The sequence below is a fragment of the Bos javanicus genome, chromosome 4 (assembly GCF_032452875.1).
Source record: "Bos javanicus breed banteng chromosome 4, ARS-OSU_banteng_1.0, whole genome shotgun sequence".
Classification (NCBI taxonomy): domain Eukaryota; kingdom Metazoa; phylum Chordata; class Mammalia; order Artiodactyla; family Bovidae; genus Bos; species Bos javanicus.
This window is the reverse complement of record NC_083871.1, coordinates 46,816,323-46,837,454: the sequence shown is the minus strand read 5'-3', so window position 1 is coordinate 46,837,454 and position 21,132 is coordinate 46,816,323. Positions and strand designations below refer to the sequence as shown.

At 36.3% G+C, this 21,132-nt stretch overlaps 1 protein-coding gene across 7 annotated transcripts in view; it reads right to left on the bottom strand.

The window, feature by feature from the left end:
* Positions 1-21,132, bottom strand: part of KMT2E (lysine methyltransferase 2E (inactive)) — a 90,967-nt gene that overhangs the window by 7,669 nt on the left and 62,166 nt on the right. For 6 of the 7 annotated variants that reach the window (XM_061413903.1, XM_061413908.1, XM_061413906.1 and 3 more), the window contains 6 exons: positions 17,161-17,425; positions 15,544-15,642; positions 5,207-5,371; positions 4,586-4,894; positions 840-1,094; positions 544-688 (listed from right to left, as the gene is read on the bottom strand). In XM_061413903.1, the coding sequence (XP_061269887.1) occupies positions 544-688; positions 840-1,094; positions 4,586-4,894; positions 5,207-5,371; positions 15,544-15,642; positions 17,161-17,425 (1,238 nt within the window). The remainder of the gene's footprint in view (positions 1-543; positions 689-839; positions 1,095-4,585; positions 4,895-5,206; positions 5,372-15,543; positions 15,643-17,160; positions 17,426-21,132) is intronic. The other variant, XM_061413907.1, reaches the window with a different exon arrangement.

The window sequence follows — 21,132 nt, the reverse complement described above, 5'->3', positions numbered from 1 at the left end:
CATCCCAAAACTAAATTTGAAGGTTTTTAAAGATAATAATACTAACATGAAGCAATCTTTACTCACCCCCATTTCCCTCCCCCCAATTTCACCAGTACCAAGCATTATCTTGCCAGAAGGCTTACAGGCCTAGAGGTTGCCAAGAAATCTTGGAAGTATAGCTGTTAATTTAACTGATTTCTAAGAGTCCTTTTGAATCTGAAAAACAGATGGCTAACTAGGCCCAAAATTCAACCATAAGCCCCAACATACATGGTACTGCAAATTATAGTTTTCATGTGTATATCTATCTTCATCCAAAATGTTGGAGGCAGAAAAGGGGGGGGGGGAATATATATATATATATATATATATATATATATAAAACAATATGCTACTTTTGGGCTTCCCTGGTACCTCAGATGGTAAAGAATCTGTGCTGCTTTTGTGAGGTACATAATAATTAGAATAAATATGCATATATATTTTATTTATATATGTGTGTATGCCAAATACATCCTGCTACATTCTCCACACTAAAACAACACTGAAAAGAAGTTCTACCTGGAAGGGAACAGCTATCATTTAATAGTAGTGGACTTTTATTTTCACCATTGACTGTAGGACTTCTGGATCTTTCTTGACAGGGCGAATTAAATCTATGTAAAATTGCTGAGTTTTCCTCTTCCAGAGCTTGTTTCAACCACCGCTGAAACACACAAAACAATAAGTGAACAGAAGTCAGTTTGCAGCTATAAAGGTACAGCCAATTCCCAAAGTATTTCACTCCCAAGAATGGTAGTATGGAATGAGAATGGCATTGGCTCATACTAGATTTTCATATCCAAAGAAAAGTTTACCTTCTTGCATGAGCCAGATATGTTTTCAGGAGGTTCTTTTCTTCTCCTTTTTTCCGAAAGGAATGGTGAAGTGAATCTAATATAGTGCTTAGGAGTAGAGTATACATGTGGACTGTAAGTGAGACCTGGCAAAGAATTGAGCTGTGTAGCTAGCACTTCAGGATCTGTAGTTATGCGCAGCGGCCTCTCTGAAAGGCTGTCTGAAGGTTTTCCTGTCTTCTCATTCTTCTCACTTAACCATTCACTGACCAAGTGCTAGGCAGAAACAAAATTTGGATCACTATATATGTAATTATACAGTTTATCCTATACAGTATTTGAACAGCAAGTTGAAAACTGACATATTATCTAAAATGATTCATTTAAATCACTCATATACAATGTTCAAAAAGTCAATATAAGTTATTCTGCATTTCCTTGGTTATCCACTCTTATTACTAAAATTTTTTACACAGTAATACTTCTATGAATATTTTTATAAAATAGTAAAAATCTAGGACACCTCAGTACCACCTTAAAAACAACAAATTCTAAAGTTAGGTTTGTTACCGCTTCTGTATTATGTGGAAAATGTCTGTCAGACATGAGGCAGTGCTCTTTACCCTGGCTACCCCAGTGCATGTGATTTTTCTTTTAAAGCTGTTGGCATTGACAATCACTGTTGATTTATGGGGTTTGAAATCTTTTAGTATTAAGTTCCCATGCTTTGAAAATTCACAAACTTCTTTTAATTCTGTTGAAGTTTTTGGATCTACACTGTACATAATAATTCAGTCTTTACTGGCTATATGAATATATCTGAATACCCTCACCTTCTTTAAAAAACAAAAAACTAGTAAAGTTCAGGTTTAATGGTCATGAAAATAAGGATTCCAGTTTGTCAGCATAAGCACATTTTCTTTGCTGTGTGGGCATTTATGTCTTTTCTATCTAGTTATTTTCTACAAATACCATTTATAATAAAAAATATGTAGAAAAACTAGTGTATATGTATTTAAACATACATTCTCACACATACAGAAACACACACATTAAATAATATCTACCCACATCCTCACTTCTAGAAATAATCACGATAAGCATTTTGGCATCTTTTCTCTCTCTCTTTTTCCATGTATTTAAACTTCCTTTCTAGGACAGGCAACAGAATGCAGTGCTAAATCAGGGTAAGACTGAACAGAGATTAATAACAGCAAAAGACTTTGCTGGGGGACTTTGTGGGGGAAAAAGAAAAAGAACCGCAGTGCTAAAGCACTTGGGATTCTGCAACCAGACTGCCACTTACACCATGACCTCGAGCAAGTTATGTAACTTTTTTCCATCTTAATCCTGACCTATATAAAAGAACGGTTATAATAGAAACTAGCTCTACAAGTAGGGTTATTATTAAAAGAGTTAAATAACCAAAGCTCTTCTTACAGTACCTGGCACAGAGTAAGCGCTGTGTACTAAATGAAGGACGCTTTTACATTATGGGAATCCAGGATCATTTGCTACTCTTGTCAAACAGTATGTTGTTTAAAATAATAGTATATATTGTAAGCAAAACCTGTGGGGGAAAGGTGTTTTTTTTTTTTTTTTAACAATATCAGGATATAGGAATCTGTATCTCAGACCAGGAGATAAAATCTCTAGCCCCACAGCAGTCTAATAATTAAAGGGCAGGGTTTAAGTCATAATTTGTCATCAAGAAAGTAGTTTTTTTTTTCTGCACCACATGGCTTATGACTAGGGATTGAACCTGGGCCCTCAGCAGTGAGAGCTCAGAACAGCTAGAGAACTCCCAAAGATAGCTTTTACTTTGAAACATGAATCTGTTTTCTTCCTCACTAATCCAAATTATAAAGAAAATTTGCAGTTACTTTTTGTCCTTCCAAAGTGGGAAAAATAATGGTCATTTTCAAAAGTAAGTACTGGCTTGTTTGTTCAGGATCCAAAGTGCAAAAATGTGAGTACAGACTTCAAATCAGAGCTCTAATTTTAGCTCTTACCTCCATCCAGCCATTACAGTATACTTGCAGATTCAAACTAGGTTTTTACTACATTTACTAAATTATTTCTCATGGTTTCATAGTACCTATAAACTATATTGAATTTGGTAAGAACAAAAAGGAGATAAATTGGGTTTCAAAGTATTTTGTTGCAAACAATATAACAAGGATTCATTTATGATCTACCCCACTCCCCAAAGAGCCTAAGGATTACCACTTTGGTATTCCGCTCCAATCCACTATACTCAGAATGGGAGTAAAACAAAGCTTCATAATGGTGGTATGTTATTTCTGAGGTTACTATAAAGCTCCAGGTGGTGGATCTCAGTGAACTATTTCCCTCAATTGCTTTATTAAAACTGACTGACAGTAGTTTTTGAAAGATTTTTATTAATAAGTTGATGTAAAACTACCCTTCCTGGAACCTTCCTACAAAGTTGGTGAGAATATAAATTGGTACAATCACTATGGAGATTCCTTAAAAACCTAGAAACAGAGCTACCATATGACCCTTCAATCCCACTCCTGAGCATATAACTGCAGAAAACTAATCAGAAAGGATACATGTACCCCAATGTTCATAGCACTATTTACAACAGCCAAGACATGGAAACAGCCTCATGTCCATTGAATGGTTAAAGATGTGTGTGTACACACACATACACACACACACACACACGATGGAGTATTTACTCAGCCATAAAAAAGAATGAAATAATGCCTGCAGTAACATGGATGGATCTAGAGATTATCATACTAAGTGAAGTCAGTCACAGAGAGACAAATATCATGTGTTGTCACTCATGTGGAATCTAAAAAAACAAATGAACTTATTTACAAAACAGATTTACAGATACTGAATTGAAAACAAACAAAATGGTTACGGATGGGGAGGAGGTGTTAGTTCCTCAATCATGTCCAACTCTGCGACCCCATGGACTGTAGCCTGCCAGGCTCCTCTGCCCAAGGGATTTCCCAGGCAAGAAGAATGGATTGGATTGCCGTTTCCTTCTCCAGGGGGTTTTCCTGACCCAGGGATTGAACCTAGGCCTCCTGCATTGCAGGCAGATTCTTTACCATCTAAGCCAGTGGTGGGGGGCATAAATCAAAAGCTGTGATGAATACACACACTACTGTGTCTGTGTATACAGATTGTCTGTCTGTACATAAAACACAACAAGGACCTACAGTATAGCACAGGAAACTCAATATTCTGTGATACTCTATATGAGAAAAGGATCTTGAATGAATGAATGAATCACTTTGCTGTTCATTTGAAACTAACACAGCATTGTAAATCAACTATATTCCAACAAAATTAAAACTACCCTTTATACATTTCCACATCCTTAGTACATTCTATGAAAATCAATTTAACATTTAATTCTTGTAATTACCTATATACCACAAAATTTATTTATATATTATATATATAAAGAAAAGATAACGTCTCAAACCAGTCGTTTCTGAGAAATTTAGTTTAAGTACATAAAGTAGGCAAAAGGAAATCATTAGAAATCATAATTGTAATACCAAAAAGAAGTCAATATATCAAATATTTTTGTATTTTTACAATTCTCTTTAAAATGTTTAGAAGGATAAAAACTATGACTTTAAAAATAACTATCAGTCTGTTCCTTATGAAATGTTATAGCCTTAATTCCTAAAACATGAATACATGTAACATCATGGGAACTTGTTAGACAACAGTTTTACATTCAGACAACAGTTCTTCACGTTCATTAAAAATCATACCTTCTTTGTTTTAGGGTACTTTGTTGGACATTTATTAAGTACTGGAACTTCATTTTCAGTAATTATTTCTGTTAGTGCAGTTTCAGTTTCTGGTTCTATTGCAAGTACAGTATTTTCCACATCGTTTTGTTGTGAGGTAACTTCGATGTCAGGAGAAGACGGTTGGATATCCGAACACATACTGACAGTCCTGTGTCTCCGACGCTGCTGTCCAATGTGAGTCCTGCTCCGAGAAAAACTTTTTCTCTGTTTAGTTCTATTTACTTTGGCTGGGGTTGGCTTGCTAGCAGTTTCTTCTTTTGCTTGTTCCTAATTCAAAATACAGAAGAATGGAACTTTGAATACCATGTTTATAAAAGATAGTAGTTGAAATCTAATGGTATCAATCTGCTTTAGAAGCTAACTTCCTCAAATTTCTTTATGAATACTGTAAATTGACATAAAAATTCCCTTACTCAAAAACGAAGCAAGTCTCATATCTGAAGCCCAAGTTCTCAAAGGATTTGAAAAATGCTGTTGAAAGGCTAATATCGCATCAAAAATTCTTTAGAGATGTAATTGAGAAGATTTTATTAGAAAGTGGTTAAGTGTAAAAATAAAAGTAGACCTGAAAAGTAATACCTGAATAACTTCAGCATCACTGACAGTCTGTGCATCTTTACATTCAGTTTTAACTTCAGTTTTGGCTGTGCTGATTCTTTCCAAAGCTTGTTCTCTTCTCTTCTCTCTTTTTTCAAGTCTGGCAAAAGCCTGCAGAATTGCTTCCATTTTCCTTTCTTCTCTTGTCTGTGAAATTTAAATTTTAAGAGACATACTAAATATTTCTCTGAAGAAAATTCAAAATCCAAATGTTCATAGCAAATTAAAAAAAAAATTTCTATGATTGTGTTAGCAAAACACTTCAACTGATGGTAAATAAGGGATAAAAAAACATTTATGTTCATTTCTGAGAATTCTGAACATCTTGGTAAACCCTGTCATTACAAATGTATTTCATAAAGATCAAAATTCCTAAGGTAATATGTTGAGAGTTAAATTCATATAAATATAAGAAGTGAATATATTGATATGTCATAGCAGGATATTGTGGGGTGAAGACTGGGGTTAAAATCATGACTCTATCCATGACCCCAGGCAACATAACAACCCTGGGTGGGTAACAATACTTCACTGAATTGTTAATGAGTTCAAATATAAAATCTCTAAGAAGTTTTCCAACCTTACTTGAAAAATGGTAGGCATTCCGTAAGTGCTATTTATTATTTCTATTTCGGTTCTCTTGTCTTCCATTATAATTCCTATAAGGCATTCCTCTACCTTCTACTCTTCCCAGGGCAGACTGGGGAACAGCACAAATTCCTTTGAGCATCAGTTCTCTTTGGAGAGAGAGCATTAAAAGCAAGACCCAGAGCCTTGCCCAGTGGGCCTGGTAAATGCTTCCCGTTTCAACCAGAAACAAGAAGCAGGTCGATCAACTGTCCAGTTCTCCAAATGAAGAAAACCAGGTCCTGAGGTTCAGATCCATTTGTCTTTCTTTCTTTGTCATCATTGACGTAGGAAAGATCAGTAACTCAAGATCTGGCTGCATGATCATCTCAACATTGGAGCTTTAGAGTTGGAGTAATTAGCAGATATTCAAGCATCAAAACACCTACACTAAGGAAACTATTAACTCTTTCCTGTATTTTTTTTTCCTTTATTATACTTGATAAGGGAAATATACAAACAAAACCCCTCTGAGAACTTTCTAATTAGTTAAGGGCTTCACTGGTGGCTCAGATGGTAAAACAAACTACCATACTGCAAATGTGTTGGCCTTATAAATGCATTATCCTCACCCTCTTTTACAGGTAAGGAACTGAGATCCAAAGAGGTAAGGTTACTTGTTCATGGACAGATATCTGCATCTTTAGCTTTCTTGGTCTGGGATGGTTAGTAAGACACTAAAATAAAGATCACAGGCAAAAGATTATCTTTTTACTGGAAGTTTCAAAGCTGCATTCTTCAGCTAATTCATGTCTCTCAAGTCTTATAACTCACACTTTACTCAACCGCCATTCATCTATGGCTCTCTATAAAAATCCTTTCTCCATATATTAGGACTTTTCTAAACCCTAAACTTAGAAGTCTGGAGTAGCTGAAAAATGTGATTTTCATAATTGCTTCACCTGTTGAATGGGAGTGGGTAGAAAGAGACGGGGTTCATTATTGCGCTTATACATTTAAAAATAAATCTAAGAAAAGTATACTTTTCCAAAAGAAATAGACTAGTCTTAGCAAGGATCATTTTATATGTAAAACAATTTACCCACGAGCCAGGCACCCAAAAAAGGTATTTTCTAATCCACAATTATTCAAGGTTTTCTAAGATAAATATGAATTTATGCAAAAAGCAGTGTCTTTGACATAATCCATTTTTCACTTGTTTTAGAGTAAGAGAGATAAAATTATTTGGTGTAAAGACAAAATTCATTCATTTAAAAATTGAACAAATAAAAAAAAAAAAAATTGAACAAATATAACTGACAGTAAAGCAAAATCCTTTATTTAAAGATGATTCAATTTTTTTGAGCTAGTCAGGATCTTAAAAATAATCAGTCTACACTGCTGAAGAAACCAAAGCCCATGTATATTAAGTGAATTTCTAAAAGGCAGAACCATAATTGTTATCCAAGTTTCCTGGCTTCTGATTTTCTCTTCTTCCCAATTACCAACCGCTGACATATTACATAAAAAGCATAACTCTTCCTATAGTTACTTCAACTATTAACTGAAAGCACTAAACAGCTATCCTAATAGCTTTAACCTAGGTTTGTCTTAAAAAACACACATTAGAAAATGTAAACATACCTTTGATTATGTGAAAAAAAAAAAAGTTACTAATCTACTTTTAAACTCCACATGTCATTCAGCTTGTATATTCAAGAATTTAATACACTGACACACAACCAGATATACAGTATCTAATGACTGAAAACTTACCATCCACTTTATAGATCTAACTGAAAAATAAAGTTTTATATGTTACTTGAGATAATTATAGCTGTTTGTACAGGGGACTAGAAATTAGGAGTCTTAATTAGCCCCAGCAGACTGTCTATAGCCCCTAACATCAGGGCTTGATGTAGTTTAGGTAATACTTGTCATGTGAGTCTACCACTAGGATGTGGTTGTTAAATTATCCAGACTTTCCAAGCCAATGACTGCTGAGACCTCAAAAAGTCATTTTTATTCTCTGTGAGCTTGGCAACTGTTAGACCCTGATATAGAATCAGAATCAGACAGGGTTGAATTGACACACTGTTATTGCTGGAGGGTTAGGTGCTAAAGTAAACTATGAGAGATCTCTGATGAGATCTACAGATGACTTTTATGACTTCTTTCTCAGTTTATGCACTTTACAGTAAAGCATAAAGAGTAGTTTTTGTCAGCAGAAAACTTTGTAAGAAAGTCTGCTTAATAATATCCCTTTATAGGATTTTAATCATTTAAGGAATGGGTTTAGTGAGAATTTTTATTCCAACTTAGTGCTTCACTAAGTGTAAACACTTAAGTGTTTACTTCAGTGTAAACACATTGGAGGACAACTGTAATTTGGAATCACTTAACTTTGTACTTGGAACAGGTTACAGAGATCTTCTTGTCTAAGCCCCCCTATTCAACAAATGGTGAAAGCCTAAAGTCCATATAGTTCAAGAATTACATAAATAAAGAAGATGAATTAAAGTTGTATACAATATCACAGTGAAACTATAAACTGAGTAAACCATTAAAATTCACTACAATTAGAGACATTTGGTAATTTGAAGCAGAGTGAAAATAAGTTTATGCACTGCAGACGCCTTACAGTATCTTTGGAAGGAAATCTGCTAGTAGGATGTAAGAATTAAGAAGGATACAGAAAATGAAGACATTTAGGTACTTGTGGTGTACTTTTTTCTTTTTTTACCTTGCCACCAAGTAGGAAGTAGCTCTTTAAAACAACAAAGTTGCCTTTTAAAGGAAAGGGAAATGGCAGGGCCAACCTGCCAAATTACTCTATTACAATCTTGAAATAGAGAAATGAAAAGACTTCTTACTCAACTAAGGGCTTCTCTGGTGGCTCAGACAGTAAAGAATCTGCCTGCAATGCAGGAGACGCGGGTTTGATCCCTGTGCTGGGCAGATCCTCGGGAGACACGAATGGCTACCCACACCAATATTCTTGCCTGGAGAATTCCATGGTGAGAGGAGCGCAGCAGGCTACAGTCCATGGGGTTGCAAAGACTTGGACACAACTGAATGACTAACACTTTCACACTTTATTCAAATAACTTCCCTTATCCTTTCAAAAAGGAATTAGAAACTAATTTTTTTTAAATGGTAAGATTATTGCTTACCAATAAAACTGTTCCATAAGAATATCTCCGTTTCTTCTCTACCACATGATTTACTTTAATCTCACAGTGCTGTTTCTTGTTTGATGTTTTTCCTTATACCCCATCCTCCATGAAAGCTGCTCCAGAATAGGACCCTTGCCTTCTTTGTTCACCAGTACTTTAGGTGGTGCTCAGCATATAACATCCAAATTTTTGTACTGTATATACACTATATACACAATATAAACAGTATATAAACCACGTATATCACTATTATTTGAAGGCATGTAATGAAATCTTTAAGCAAGATTTTGGAAATCTTGATTTAAGTAAGGCAGCTGAAGCTGCATATCCTCATTTTGTATGAACAGAAAACCTATACAAATAAATAGGTTCCTTTTTGCTATTCAATACTGTGATTAGTTACCCACTGACTATTCATATTTGAAGATATAATTCCTTAACAGTAATGAGAGAAAATGGGACCTTAGAAAATTAAAACTAGGAGAGAAAAATGAAATGAACAATACATGTCAGATGACTTTTCTGGCAGATTTACCCTGCTTATATTTTACTATTTATTATTAGAAATCCTTTTACATCTTCTAAAGTGATCTAAACCAAGTCACTTCCTGGAGGCATTAGTAAGAGCATGGATTCTACAGAGCACTGTTTTCTGAGTGTGTTTTTTCTATGGAATGAAAACTTGTGGTATGACAAAGGTGTCAACACCAAAACAAATTGCAAGGGTGTATTAATACAAATTTAGGAAATGCTGACAAACAATTTCTCAAGAGCATTTAAACACACCACGTATACTGGAAATCTCCAAGTTGGGGACAAGGTAGATTGTTTACTAAACTCAACTAGCCACAAAGCTCTTTCACAAAACATCCACGGGATACTTTTTGATGTGGAAGATCAATACTGAGAAAACTGGGGAATCCTGCATCCTGGTAAGACCTCCAGGGCACTGCCTGGACTATAAGGAAGCTTCACTTAGTTCACACTCATGGGCCTACCTATATAGCTTTCTTCAAATGGCAGCCAGGAACATTTAGTGTTTAGCTCATTTATTGACCACCTACTTTTACAAAAGCAGACATCTTTTATTCCCTAGAAGCTATGGCTGTGACAATGAATAAAACTACAAATCCTTGCCCTTATGCAATTTTTATTTTAGTGATACACAGTTAATTTTAGATTGTCCTAAATGCTTAATAGGTTCAAGAACTTCACACCTAGGTGACTATTCTTTCATACCCTTTGTTGGTCTCAAATTTCTCTCCTCCTAAGTGTGAAGACCACTGGAACCACAGGTTTCCCTGGTAAAGAATCCGCCTGCAATGCAGGAGACCCTGGTTTGACTCCTGGATCAGGAAGATCCGCTGGAGAAGGGATAGGCTACCCACTCCAGTATTCTTGGGCTTCCCTGGTGGCTAAGCTGGTAAAGAATCCACCTGCAATGCAGGAGACTTCAGTTCAATTCCTGGGTTGGGAAAATCCCCTGGAGAAGGGAAAGGCTACCCACTCCAGTATTCTGGCCTGGAGAATTCCATGGACTGTATAGTCCATGGAGTCGCAAAGAGTCATCAAATATTATCCAGACTATTCCCAAGGTACAGTCTTTCCATAAGGTTGTAAAAAATTACTTTGAAAACAATATTAGAAGATACTATATATAAAGGAGGTTCTTTTAATTATAAATGGGGCAGAAGAGGGGAAGTAAACCTCCTTTTTAATTTAAACCTTTCAAAAGTTTTATAGTTTTTATCACCTGTTAGTTCATCAAAATAAGGTGAGCTTCCCAATATCAAACCCCCTTCTATACACTTAACCTTTCACAAGGTTATGACCACCTAAACTCAACTACCAAGGAACTGGGGGAGTCTATTCAGTAGTCCCAGTTTTAGAACCAGGTAAGTATAAGCAACCAGATGAAGTACAACTTACTGTATTTTAACCCACTGTATTTCAGCTTAACTAGGATCACTGTTGGAGAAGGAGATGGCAACCCACTCCAGTGTTCTTGCCTGGAGAATCCCAGGGACGGGGGAGCCTGGTGGGCTGTCGTCTCTGGGGTCGAGCAGAGTCGGACACTACTGAAGTGACTTAGCAGCAGCAGCAGCAGGATCACTGTAAGATCCTCCCAAGTCAGTTTCAACCCACTGACAAAGAAGTATCTCTTGCTCAAGAGAAAATGTCTAATAACCATCTGTTCAGTTCTACACCATTAGCCACAAGTTAGCTTTTGTAAGCAGGTAATAAATTCTTAAAGGGCGGGGATGGGACAAACCATAATGAAGGAAAAAGGAAACTGTTAATAAAAGAATGGCTTCCTATCTTGGACATATAATGATTTGAATATTCTTCCATAAAATCTTAATCATTCAGCATTTCATATGCTCTACAACCAACCAATCTTATTACCCTATATCCTTCCCCACACCTCACCCAAAAAACCAGCCTGCAAATTCCAGCCAAATGTGATTTATCACATAACCACCTCCAGGCTATTTCCCCTAGAGAAATAACCACCCATTCAATTCCACACAATTGAGCCACAAACTAATCTGTACTTATTCACTAAACATCATAAGGTCCATTGTAAATTCTACCTAGTTCATAAAATGGCCTCTGAACCCTCCAGCCGTAAGTCACCAGTCTTGTATCTCCTTTACCACACTTCCTGCTGCACTATAACTGTTGAAGGCAGAGACATTGTCTTAAGTAGCAACCAAAATACATAAGGACACTGGTGCTATTTTTGGAGACCAAGCAACATACGAATATTAAGCAACATACTAATATTGTATGGAACTGCCATTTATGTAACTAAAAACTATCCTCAAAAATTTCATATGGTTCAAGCTGTACTACAAAAGGATAGGCTGAAGTATATTTGAATTTGGTTATTACATGGTACTTATAGGGGAGGAAAGTCTGACTCTTTTTATACCCCAATCTCATGAGGACTGGTATCTCCTATTATAATGATTTAAAGTCTGTTCTGTCCAGGAGAAAATTTAAATGAGATTGACCTAAGTTTTTCAGGAGTTGACCTATCTTTCTAATTAGTGATGATAACCTAGCCTATAACCTAGTATAAAAGGCAAACACTAGACTATGAAGAAAGTGAAAGTCACTCAGTTGTGTCCTACTCTTTAGGACCCCATGGACTATACAGTCCATTGAATTCTCCAGGCCAGAATACTGGAGTGGGTAGCCTTTCCCTTTTCCAGGGGATCTTCCCAACCCAGGGATCAAACCCAGGTCTCTTGTATTGCAGGCGGATTCTTTATCCACTAAGCCACAAGGGAAGCCTGAGAATATAGGAGTGGGTAGCCTATCCCTTTTCCAGCAGATCTTCCTGACCCAGGAATCGAACCAGGATCTCCTGCATTGCAGGCAGATTCTTTACCAACTGAGCTATCAGGGGAGTGTGTAAATTAATAAAGGCTGATTAGCATTTTCTAAGCAAACTTTTCTAAGCAAAATATTTCACAATATACTACAAATAATAATACTTGGGGGATCATGGCTGCTTATAAATTCTTAAGATGCATGCTTTTGCATTCTCATTTGAGTATAGCAAAAATTCTATAATTAAAACATCAAGGCAAATATTGAAATTACAACAAACAACATTACAGTGACTTTGAAGGCTACAGGTTACAGAGCCAAGGATTTTAAATGAACTTATTTCAAAAGGGAACTCTAGAAGATCCTCTGGAAAAGGGATAGGCTACCCACTCCAGTATTCTCAGGCTTCCCTTGTGGCTTAGCGGATAAAGAATCTGCCTGCAATACAACAGACCTGGGTTCGATCCATGGGTTGGCAAGATCCCCTGGAGAAGGGAAAGGCTACCCACTCCAGTACTCTGGGCCAAAGAATTCCATGGACTGTCACACTGTTATGTATGACAAAAGGGAATTCTCATACACTGTTGGTGGGAATGTAAATTGGTGCAGTCACTAAGGAAAGCAGTACGGAGGTTCCTCAAAAAATTAAAACTATGATCCAGCAATTCTACTTCTCAGTATTTAAAGGAAACAAAACCACTAATTTGAAAAGATACATGTACCCCAATGTTCATAGCAGCATTATTTATAATTGTCAAGATACAAAATGAACCTAAGTGTCCATCAACAGATGAATGGATAAAGATGTGATATAGATATATGCACAGGCATACACACATCAATGGAATACTGCTGCTGCTGCTGCTAAGTCGCTTCAGTCGTGTCCGACTCTGTGCGACCCCATAGACGGCAGCCCACCAGGCTCCCCCATCCCTGGGATTCTCCAGGCAAGAACACTGGAGTGGGTTGCCATTTCCTTCTCCAATGCGTGAAAGTGAAAAGTGAAAGTGAAGTCGCTCAGTCATGTCCGACTTTTCGCGACCCCATGGACTGCAGCCCATCAGGCTCCTCCGTCCATGGGATTTTCCAGGCAAGAGTACTAGGGTGGGGTGCCATTGCCTTCTCCGAATGCAATACTACTCACCCATAAAAAATGAAAATTCACCATTTATAGCAACATGAATGGACTTGGAGGATATTATGCTAAGTGAAGTAAGTCAGAGGAAAACAAATACTGTTATGTTATCACTTATATGTGGAATCTAAAAAATACAACTGGTGAATATAAGAAAAAAGCAGACTCACAGATATAAAAAACAAACTAGTAGTTACCAGTGGGGAGAGAAGAGGAGGAGGTGGGGAAATATAATGGTAGGGGATTGAGAGGTACAAACTGCTAGGTATAAAATAAGCTATAAGGATATAATGTACAACACAGGGAATATAGCCAATGTTCTATAATAACTATAAATGGAGTTTAACATTTAAAAATTATGAATCACTATATTACATACCTGTACTTATGTAACACTGTACATCAACTATACTTCAATAAAAAAATTTCACACCCCTTCAAAATACCAAATTCTAAATACTGACATTTGTTTATTCCTATGAAAAATACTGATATTAAAATTAGTATGCTAAAATACATATAAAAACATGAAGTATTCATTTGTCAATATACCATACTAGTAGACAAAATCAGGACAAAAATGGATTCCCAAGAAAGCATTTTTATCTACCTATTTAAAGTTCCATCATGTTCAATAAAAGGCATTTGTATTTTCTACTGGGATCTGAAAATGAGGATGTTATGGGTTTCCCTAACTTGTGCAATACTAAAAGAAGAAAGTATTTTTAAATCAGCTCCAGAGTTATATAACAAATCTCCAGGTTTGAGTTTCTTTTTTTTCCCTTTCCCCATTGCCTATCTCCAGCCCCCATCCCCACCCCGACTGTCCCCAAGCACTGTTATATCCTTTAAAGCCATATTTTTACCAGACACATGCCTCAAACAGAAACCAGTTATAGCATAAAGTGATCTTCTAAAAGCTTCTCCAGGATTATTACAAAGACAAAGCTATGACAATTGTGGAGTGAAATAGGCCAATATTGAAAATCAAGTCAAAAAAGGGCCATAGGTATTTGGGGTAGGTACAAGTAATTTATTAGATGTAACTGAATCTTTGAAAAGGGTCAAGATAATTTCTCTAGGTAGAGGTAAAACTCCTTTTTCTTTATATGCAACCACCAATATTTTTTCTCCTGTGTTTTCCTTCTCTCCTATTCCTAACACTACCCTTGTCCTATCAGAGCAGTGCTTCTGAAACCCTGAGGCTGTGGAACAGTTTGGCATCGCTTTTGCAGTTTTGAATATCAACAATACATCAATGTTAGAGTAATGACCATCAAGGCAACAAAACAGTTACATTAAGCAGGCCTACAAATGACCAAAATCCAAAGATACTACCACTAAGTACAGTGACACTTGAGAGTCCATGAAACACAACATGAAGATCACTGAAACAGGAAATGAGGAAGCATATAAAAAGGGAGTGGGGAAAACCCACACCAAGATCATCAGTTGATAGATAAAGACATTTTCAAATCTTAAGGCAAACTATACCACGATATTTTCTTAACTGGCCTAGACATTTTATCAATTGCTAAATTACCATGGATTTTTAAGAAAATATCTTGTCCTAGTTTTTATACAGGTATTTGCAAATAAATAATACAAGGAGTATAAATGCCAAACTTTTTTTAATGAAAACCTTATTTTATGATAGCAGCATGAGATACAGAAATAGCAGTTGCCAGTATCTTTTTGCATAAATCATGTTAGTGCTATTATCTTTTAAACTCCATTTCTGTTTTACATTAAATTATGAAGAGAAAAAATACATTTAGTTAAATAATGAAAAACATTTGAACAGTAATTCTGGCATTAAAATTTATTAACAGTACACTGCTTCAAAAATGTTAAAAGTATTTCATAAATGTTACAAATTCTAAATTGTCTAGTGAATATACAGTAAAAATACAAAAGATTAGTGGAAGTTACTTGAATGGTAATGACAAAGCCAAAGAGAAATGCTCCGTGACACCATCCTGTTTGCTAATTTCAAAGAACAAGGTAAAGGCCCACCTAAAGGCAGCAACTTTTACTCTGGGAAGAACAATGTCACTAAACACAAGTGACAGCGTGAAGCTGCTACTGGCCTTCCAACTTACCATCTTCCTTTTCCTCTCTGCAATCTGTTCCTCAGACTCCATTTCTACCTCATTGCTGATGGGAGTTTTTTCTTCTATATCATCAATAAAATCTGGTTCCTGAAAGATGGAAATAACTGCTTTAAGAATCTACTCCTCCATCTACAAACTACAGACACTGAACAATGTATTTTAAATAACTGTCATCCTGAACTAATTAAACATAAAAATTGCTCTTAAATTCATTTCAGAAATTTATAACTGGTTTCTTAATTCAGGAAACTTTTAAAAATCCTGCAATCAAATAATGTTGTTTTTAAAAATTCTAGTCAATAATATTATTTTATCTAGAGAGACCACAAAGCCTGAGGTTTATATTCTTCCCAGCACATAAACATATATATTATTTCACAAAACCTAGTGCCTACAAATACCAAGTGCTCAGTAAATATCTGTTCAATTTAAAACTTAAGGGAAACTTATGAAAATAAGACACTGGAGATAAATAAAATCTTACTTAATCTTCACATTTAAAAGGTCTTTCCACTTGTTTAGACGGCATATAACAAAATACTTCCTGGTGAAGCAGAAGAATAGGCCAAACTCTTTCCCCAAATTTATCTTACATATTTCTAAGAGAATTTCCTCTCAAAAATCTTATGTCACACTTACAGAATTTACTTCATTATGTCCCGAATATTGGGCTTCCCATGTGGCGCTAGCTATAAAGAACCTACTTCCTGCTAGCCAATGCAGGAGACCTAAGAGACAGGGGTTTGATCTCTGGGTCAGGAAGATCCCCTGGAGGAGGGAATGGCAGCCCACTCCAGTATTCGTGCCTGGAGAATCCTATGGACAGAGGAGCCTGGCGGGCTACAATCCCTAGGGTCGCAGAGACTCAGACACGACTGAAGTGACTTAGCATGCACACATGCATGCATGTTCCAAATTAAAAGAAACATTATGGCTTAAGATTTTAGAGTTCTTAATAAATAAGAACATTTATTATAAACATAAGAACAGTGTCATCTGGAAAAAATGTTTAAATTACCCAGTCTTAGAAAAATCTTATATTCAATTCTACAAGGATTTCCTGTGTGAGTTGTTCCTTAATAGTTTAACAAATATTGTACAAATTCTAGCAGAATCTGTGTTTTATGTTTATAAGTATACTTCCTTAAATAATAGAATGAACTTAATTTTAAGCCATTTTACATTAAAAAAGTTTAAAATATCACAAATTAATTTTCTTCCATTACTTTCTATCATCAAGAGTCAGTAGAGAACTTCCCTGGTGGTACAGTGGATAACAAACTGCCTGCCAATGCAGAGGACACAGGTTTGATCCCTGGTCCGGGAAGATTCCACATGCCGTGGAGCAACTAACCCCAGGTACCACAACTACTGGAGTCTGTGCTCTAGAGCCCCCCAGGCCACAACTACTGAGCCTGTTTGCCTAGAACCAATGCTCCACAAAAAGAAAAGCCACTGCAAGGGGAAGCCCATGCACCACAATGAAGAGTAGCTCCCACTCCTCATAACTAGAGAAAGCCTGCACTTATCAACAAAGACTCAGTACAAGCAAAAATAAAATACATAACTAAAATGTTAAAAAAAAACAACAAAAAAACCCAGTACCTGATTATTTGATACTGATAGTCTCAGTGGAGAAAGCTTTCTCTGTTTAGTTTCTGGGCTCTTCATTTTGTTCGTTGTTCCTTCACAATCCAGAGTAATATTCTGATTTTGTGTGTCTTTTTCTTTTGAAATATCCTTTTCTTTTTTGCCTTTCTTCCTTCTGGTCTCATAACCGCTATTGATGTTCTCCGTGGATTCAGAACTACGTTTCAGAACAGGGCACTCTGAATTTTCTTTGAGGCATGCACAATCCACCTTGTACTTACTGGAAAGAAAATCACTTAAATATTTATTCAAGACATAAACTGTAAAATTTTCTAATCCATCTTAAGCTGTATCTCTACAAAACTCTATGCTATTACTGATTGTAAGCACTCCTTTTCACTAATTTTCATCCCTGGTAACTATGACAAAATAAATTTTATTTTTTCATAAAACCAATATAATAATTACAAGAACCAATCGTAAGGATCACCAGTGATGGTTTACAGAAGGAAAAAAACAAAACTAAGCTAAAACTGAGTTTTTTTTAAGTAAAATGATACCATGGCTTATATCAAGGCCAAAAAAAAAAAAAAGTTTACTTCAGTGTGTTATAAAATATATATGCGGAAAATGATAAAATACTCTAAATCTGACTTAAATTAAAAAATGCTAGGTAAATAAATATCAAACCTTAATTAGTTTGTTTTATACTTAAAGGAATGATTTCAATAACCAGAGTTCTTTAAAAAGCTACCTTGATAAAAAATTGAGTCTTAATTCCTTTTGCCCTTAAGTATTCCCTTTCAAATAAATGGAAGCTTGAAAGATAATTGCATTCTCTTATCTTCACAGCAGTGATAATTATTACTCCTATTTTACAGATGAGATTAAAACTCAGAGGGTTAGTTTTATCTTGTCCAAAGTCACACATTAAGTACTAGGGAAAACATTCAAATACATGTCTGTCTGAGTCCAAAGACCAAAGCCTGGTGGGCTGCCGTCTATGGGGTTGCACAGAATTGGACACAACTGAAGTGACTTAGCAGCAGCACAATAAAAAATAATTTACTCTTCCAAATTTCTAATAATCCTGCTCATTTCATGTTCAACACCAGTTCAGTTCAGTTCAGTCGCTCAGTTGTGTCTGACTCTTTGCGACCCCATGGACTGCAGCACACCAGGCCTCCCTGTCCATCACCAATTCCCCGAGTTTACTCAAACTCATGTCCATCAAGTCAGTGATGCCATCCAATCATCTTATCCTCTGTCATCCCCTTCTCCTGCCTTCAAATTTTCCCAGCATCAGGGTCTTTTCCAAAGAGTCAGTTTTTCACATCAGGTAGCCTAAGTATTGGAGTTTCAGCTTCAACATCAATCCTTCCAATGAATATTCAGGACTGATTTCCTTTAGGATGGACTGATTGGAACTCCTTGCAGTCCAAGGGTCTCAAGAGTCTTCTTCAACACCACAGTTCAAAAGCATCAATTCTTCGGTACTAAGCATTCTTTATAATCCAACTCTCACATCCATACATGACCACTGAAAAAACCATAGACTTGACTAGACAGACCTTTGTTGGCAAAGTAATGTCCCCGCTTTTTAATATGCTGTCTAGGTTGGTCATAACTTTTCTTCCAAGGAGTAAGCATCTTTTAATTTCATGGCTGCAGCCACCATCTGCAGTGATTTTGAAGCCCAAGAAAATAAAGTCTGCCATGGTTTCCCCATCTATTTGCCATGAAGTGATGGGACCGGATGTCATGATCTTAAGTTTTCTGAATGCTGAGCTTTAAGCCAACTTTTTCACTCTCCTCTTTCACTCTCATCAAGAGGCTCTTTAGTTCTTCTTCGCTTTCTGTGATAAGGGTGGTGTCATCTGCATATCTGAGGTTATTGATATTTCTCCCGGCAATCTTGATTCCAGCTTGTGCTTCATCCAGCCCAGTGTTTCTCATGATGTATTCTGCATGTAAGTTAAATAAGCAGAGTGACAATATACAGCCTTGACGTACTCCTTTCTCTATTTGGAACCAGTCTGTTGTTTCATGTTCAGTTCTAACTGTTGCTTCCTGACCTGCATACAGATTTCTCAAGAGGCAGGTCAGGTGGTCTGGTATTTCCATGGCTTTCAGAATTCTCCACAGTTTACTGTTATCCACACAGTCAATGACTTTGGCATAGTCAATAAAGCAAAAATAGATGTTTTTCTGGAACTCTCTTGCTTTTTCCATGATCCAATGGATGTTGGCAACTTGATTTCTGATTCCTCTGACTTTTCTAAAACTAGCCTGAACATCTGAAGTTCATGGTTCATGTACTGTTGAATCCTGCCCTGGAGAATTTTGAGCAGTACTTTACTAGCATGTGAGATGACTGCAATTGTGCGGTAGTTTGAGCATTCTCTGGCATTGCCTTTTTTTGGGATTGGAATGAAAACGGACCTTTTCCAGTCTTGTGGCCACTGCTGAGTTTTCCACATTTGCTGGCATATTGAGTGCAGCACTTTCACAGCATCATCTTTTAGGATCTGAAATAACTCAACTGGAACTCTATCACCTCCACTAGCTTTGTTTACAGTGATGCTTTCTAAGGCCCACTTCAGTTCGCATTCCAGGATATCTGGCTCTAGGTGACCGATCACACCATCGTGATTATCTGGGTCATGAAGATTTTTTTGTACAGTTCTTCTGTGTATTCTTGCCACCTCTTCTTAATATCTTCTGCTTTTATTAGGTCCATACCATCTCTGTCCTTTTTTGAGCCCAACTTTGCAGGAAATGTTTCCTTGGTATCTCTAATTTTCTTGAAGAGATCTCTAGTCTTTCCCATTCTATTGTTCTTCTCTATTTCTTTGCACTGATCAGTGATCAACACTGGTAGAAAGATACATATCAAACTGCCTAATTCTGTGAATCAAGGATACAATTCAAACATTATGCTCTACCCTTTGACTCTCCAAATCAGGTATTAATAGAAACTAACTCTTTCTGGGTATTTTCTTTGTGATTTTAGGATAATAGAACTGCAAATAGTAACAATGGCAACAGGTAATATTTATTCAGCACTTATTCTGTACCAGGAACTGTTTGAAACCTTTTATATGTGTTAACTTATTCTTCTAAACATTCCTGTAAGGTGGTGTTATTCTCATAATGAGGTAATGAGGCAGAAAGATGACGAAACTGGTTCAAGGTTATGTAACTAATATAAGTCACTGAGCTAGGATTTGAAACCAGAGAGCCATATTATAAAAAGCTTGTGTTTTTACCCACTACGGGAAGAGTCTCTCAAAGCAATGAGTAAAGATCCATTACGCTAAATTGGGAAATTTAACCTTGGGGCAGAGTGGGGGTGGGGAGAAAGAGCCAAAAAGCAAATACTTTAGTTATCAGGATAAATCTGACTCCAACAATCAAGTAGAGATGCATACTGAAGAAACAGAGATTTCACTGACAGATAACGTAATGGGCATTAAAAATGTCTCCATGTAAAATAGATACCACACAAACTTTTAAAGATACTACATGGATTAACTTTGATTAAGTTGTACAGTAAAGAAGTGCTGCAAGGAAGTAAAGCTATGGGAATATAAACTGGTCATTCATCCGTATCTGGTAAAAACTGAGTTTGGATACATTCTACAACCGAACACATTCTACCTCCAGGTGCCTATCATGGGGAGAACATGTACACATGCAGCATTTTTTGTAAGTCTAAAGGTCCACCAATGGTGGAATGGATAAATAACATCAGCAGTGAAACTAATGAACTAGAGCTACACATAACAAAAGAACTGAATCTCATGAAAAGTAATGAATGAGAAAAGATAAATGCAAAATAATACAGATTGTAACTTACATAAATTTTTAAAACATACAAAATTACTGGTTACTATTTAGGGACATCTAAAGACATTGTAAAAACATTAAACTCACCAAATTAAAGGTGGCAGTTATCTCTAGTGAAAGAGGGAATAGAAATGCAAT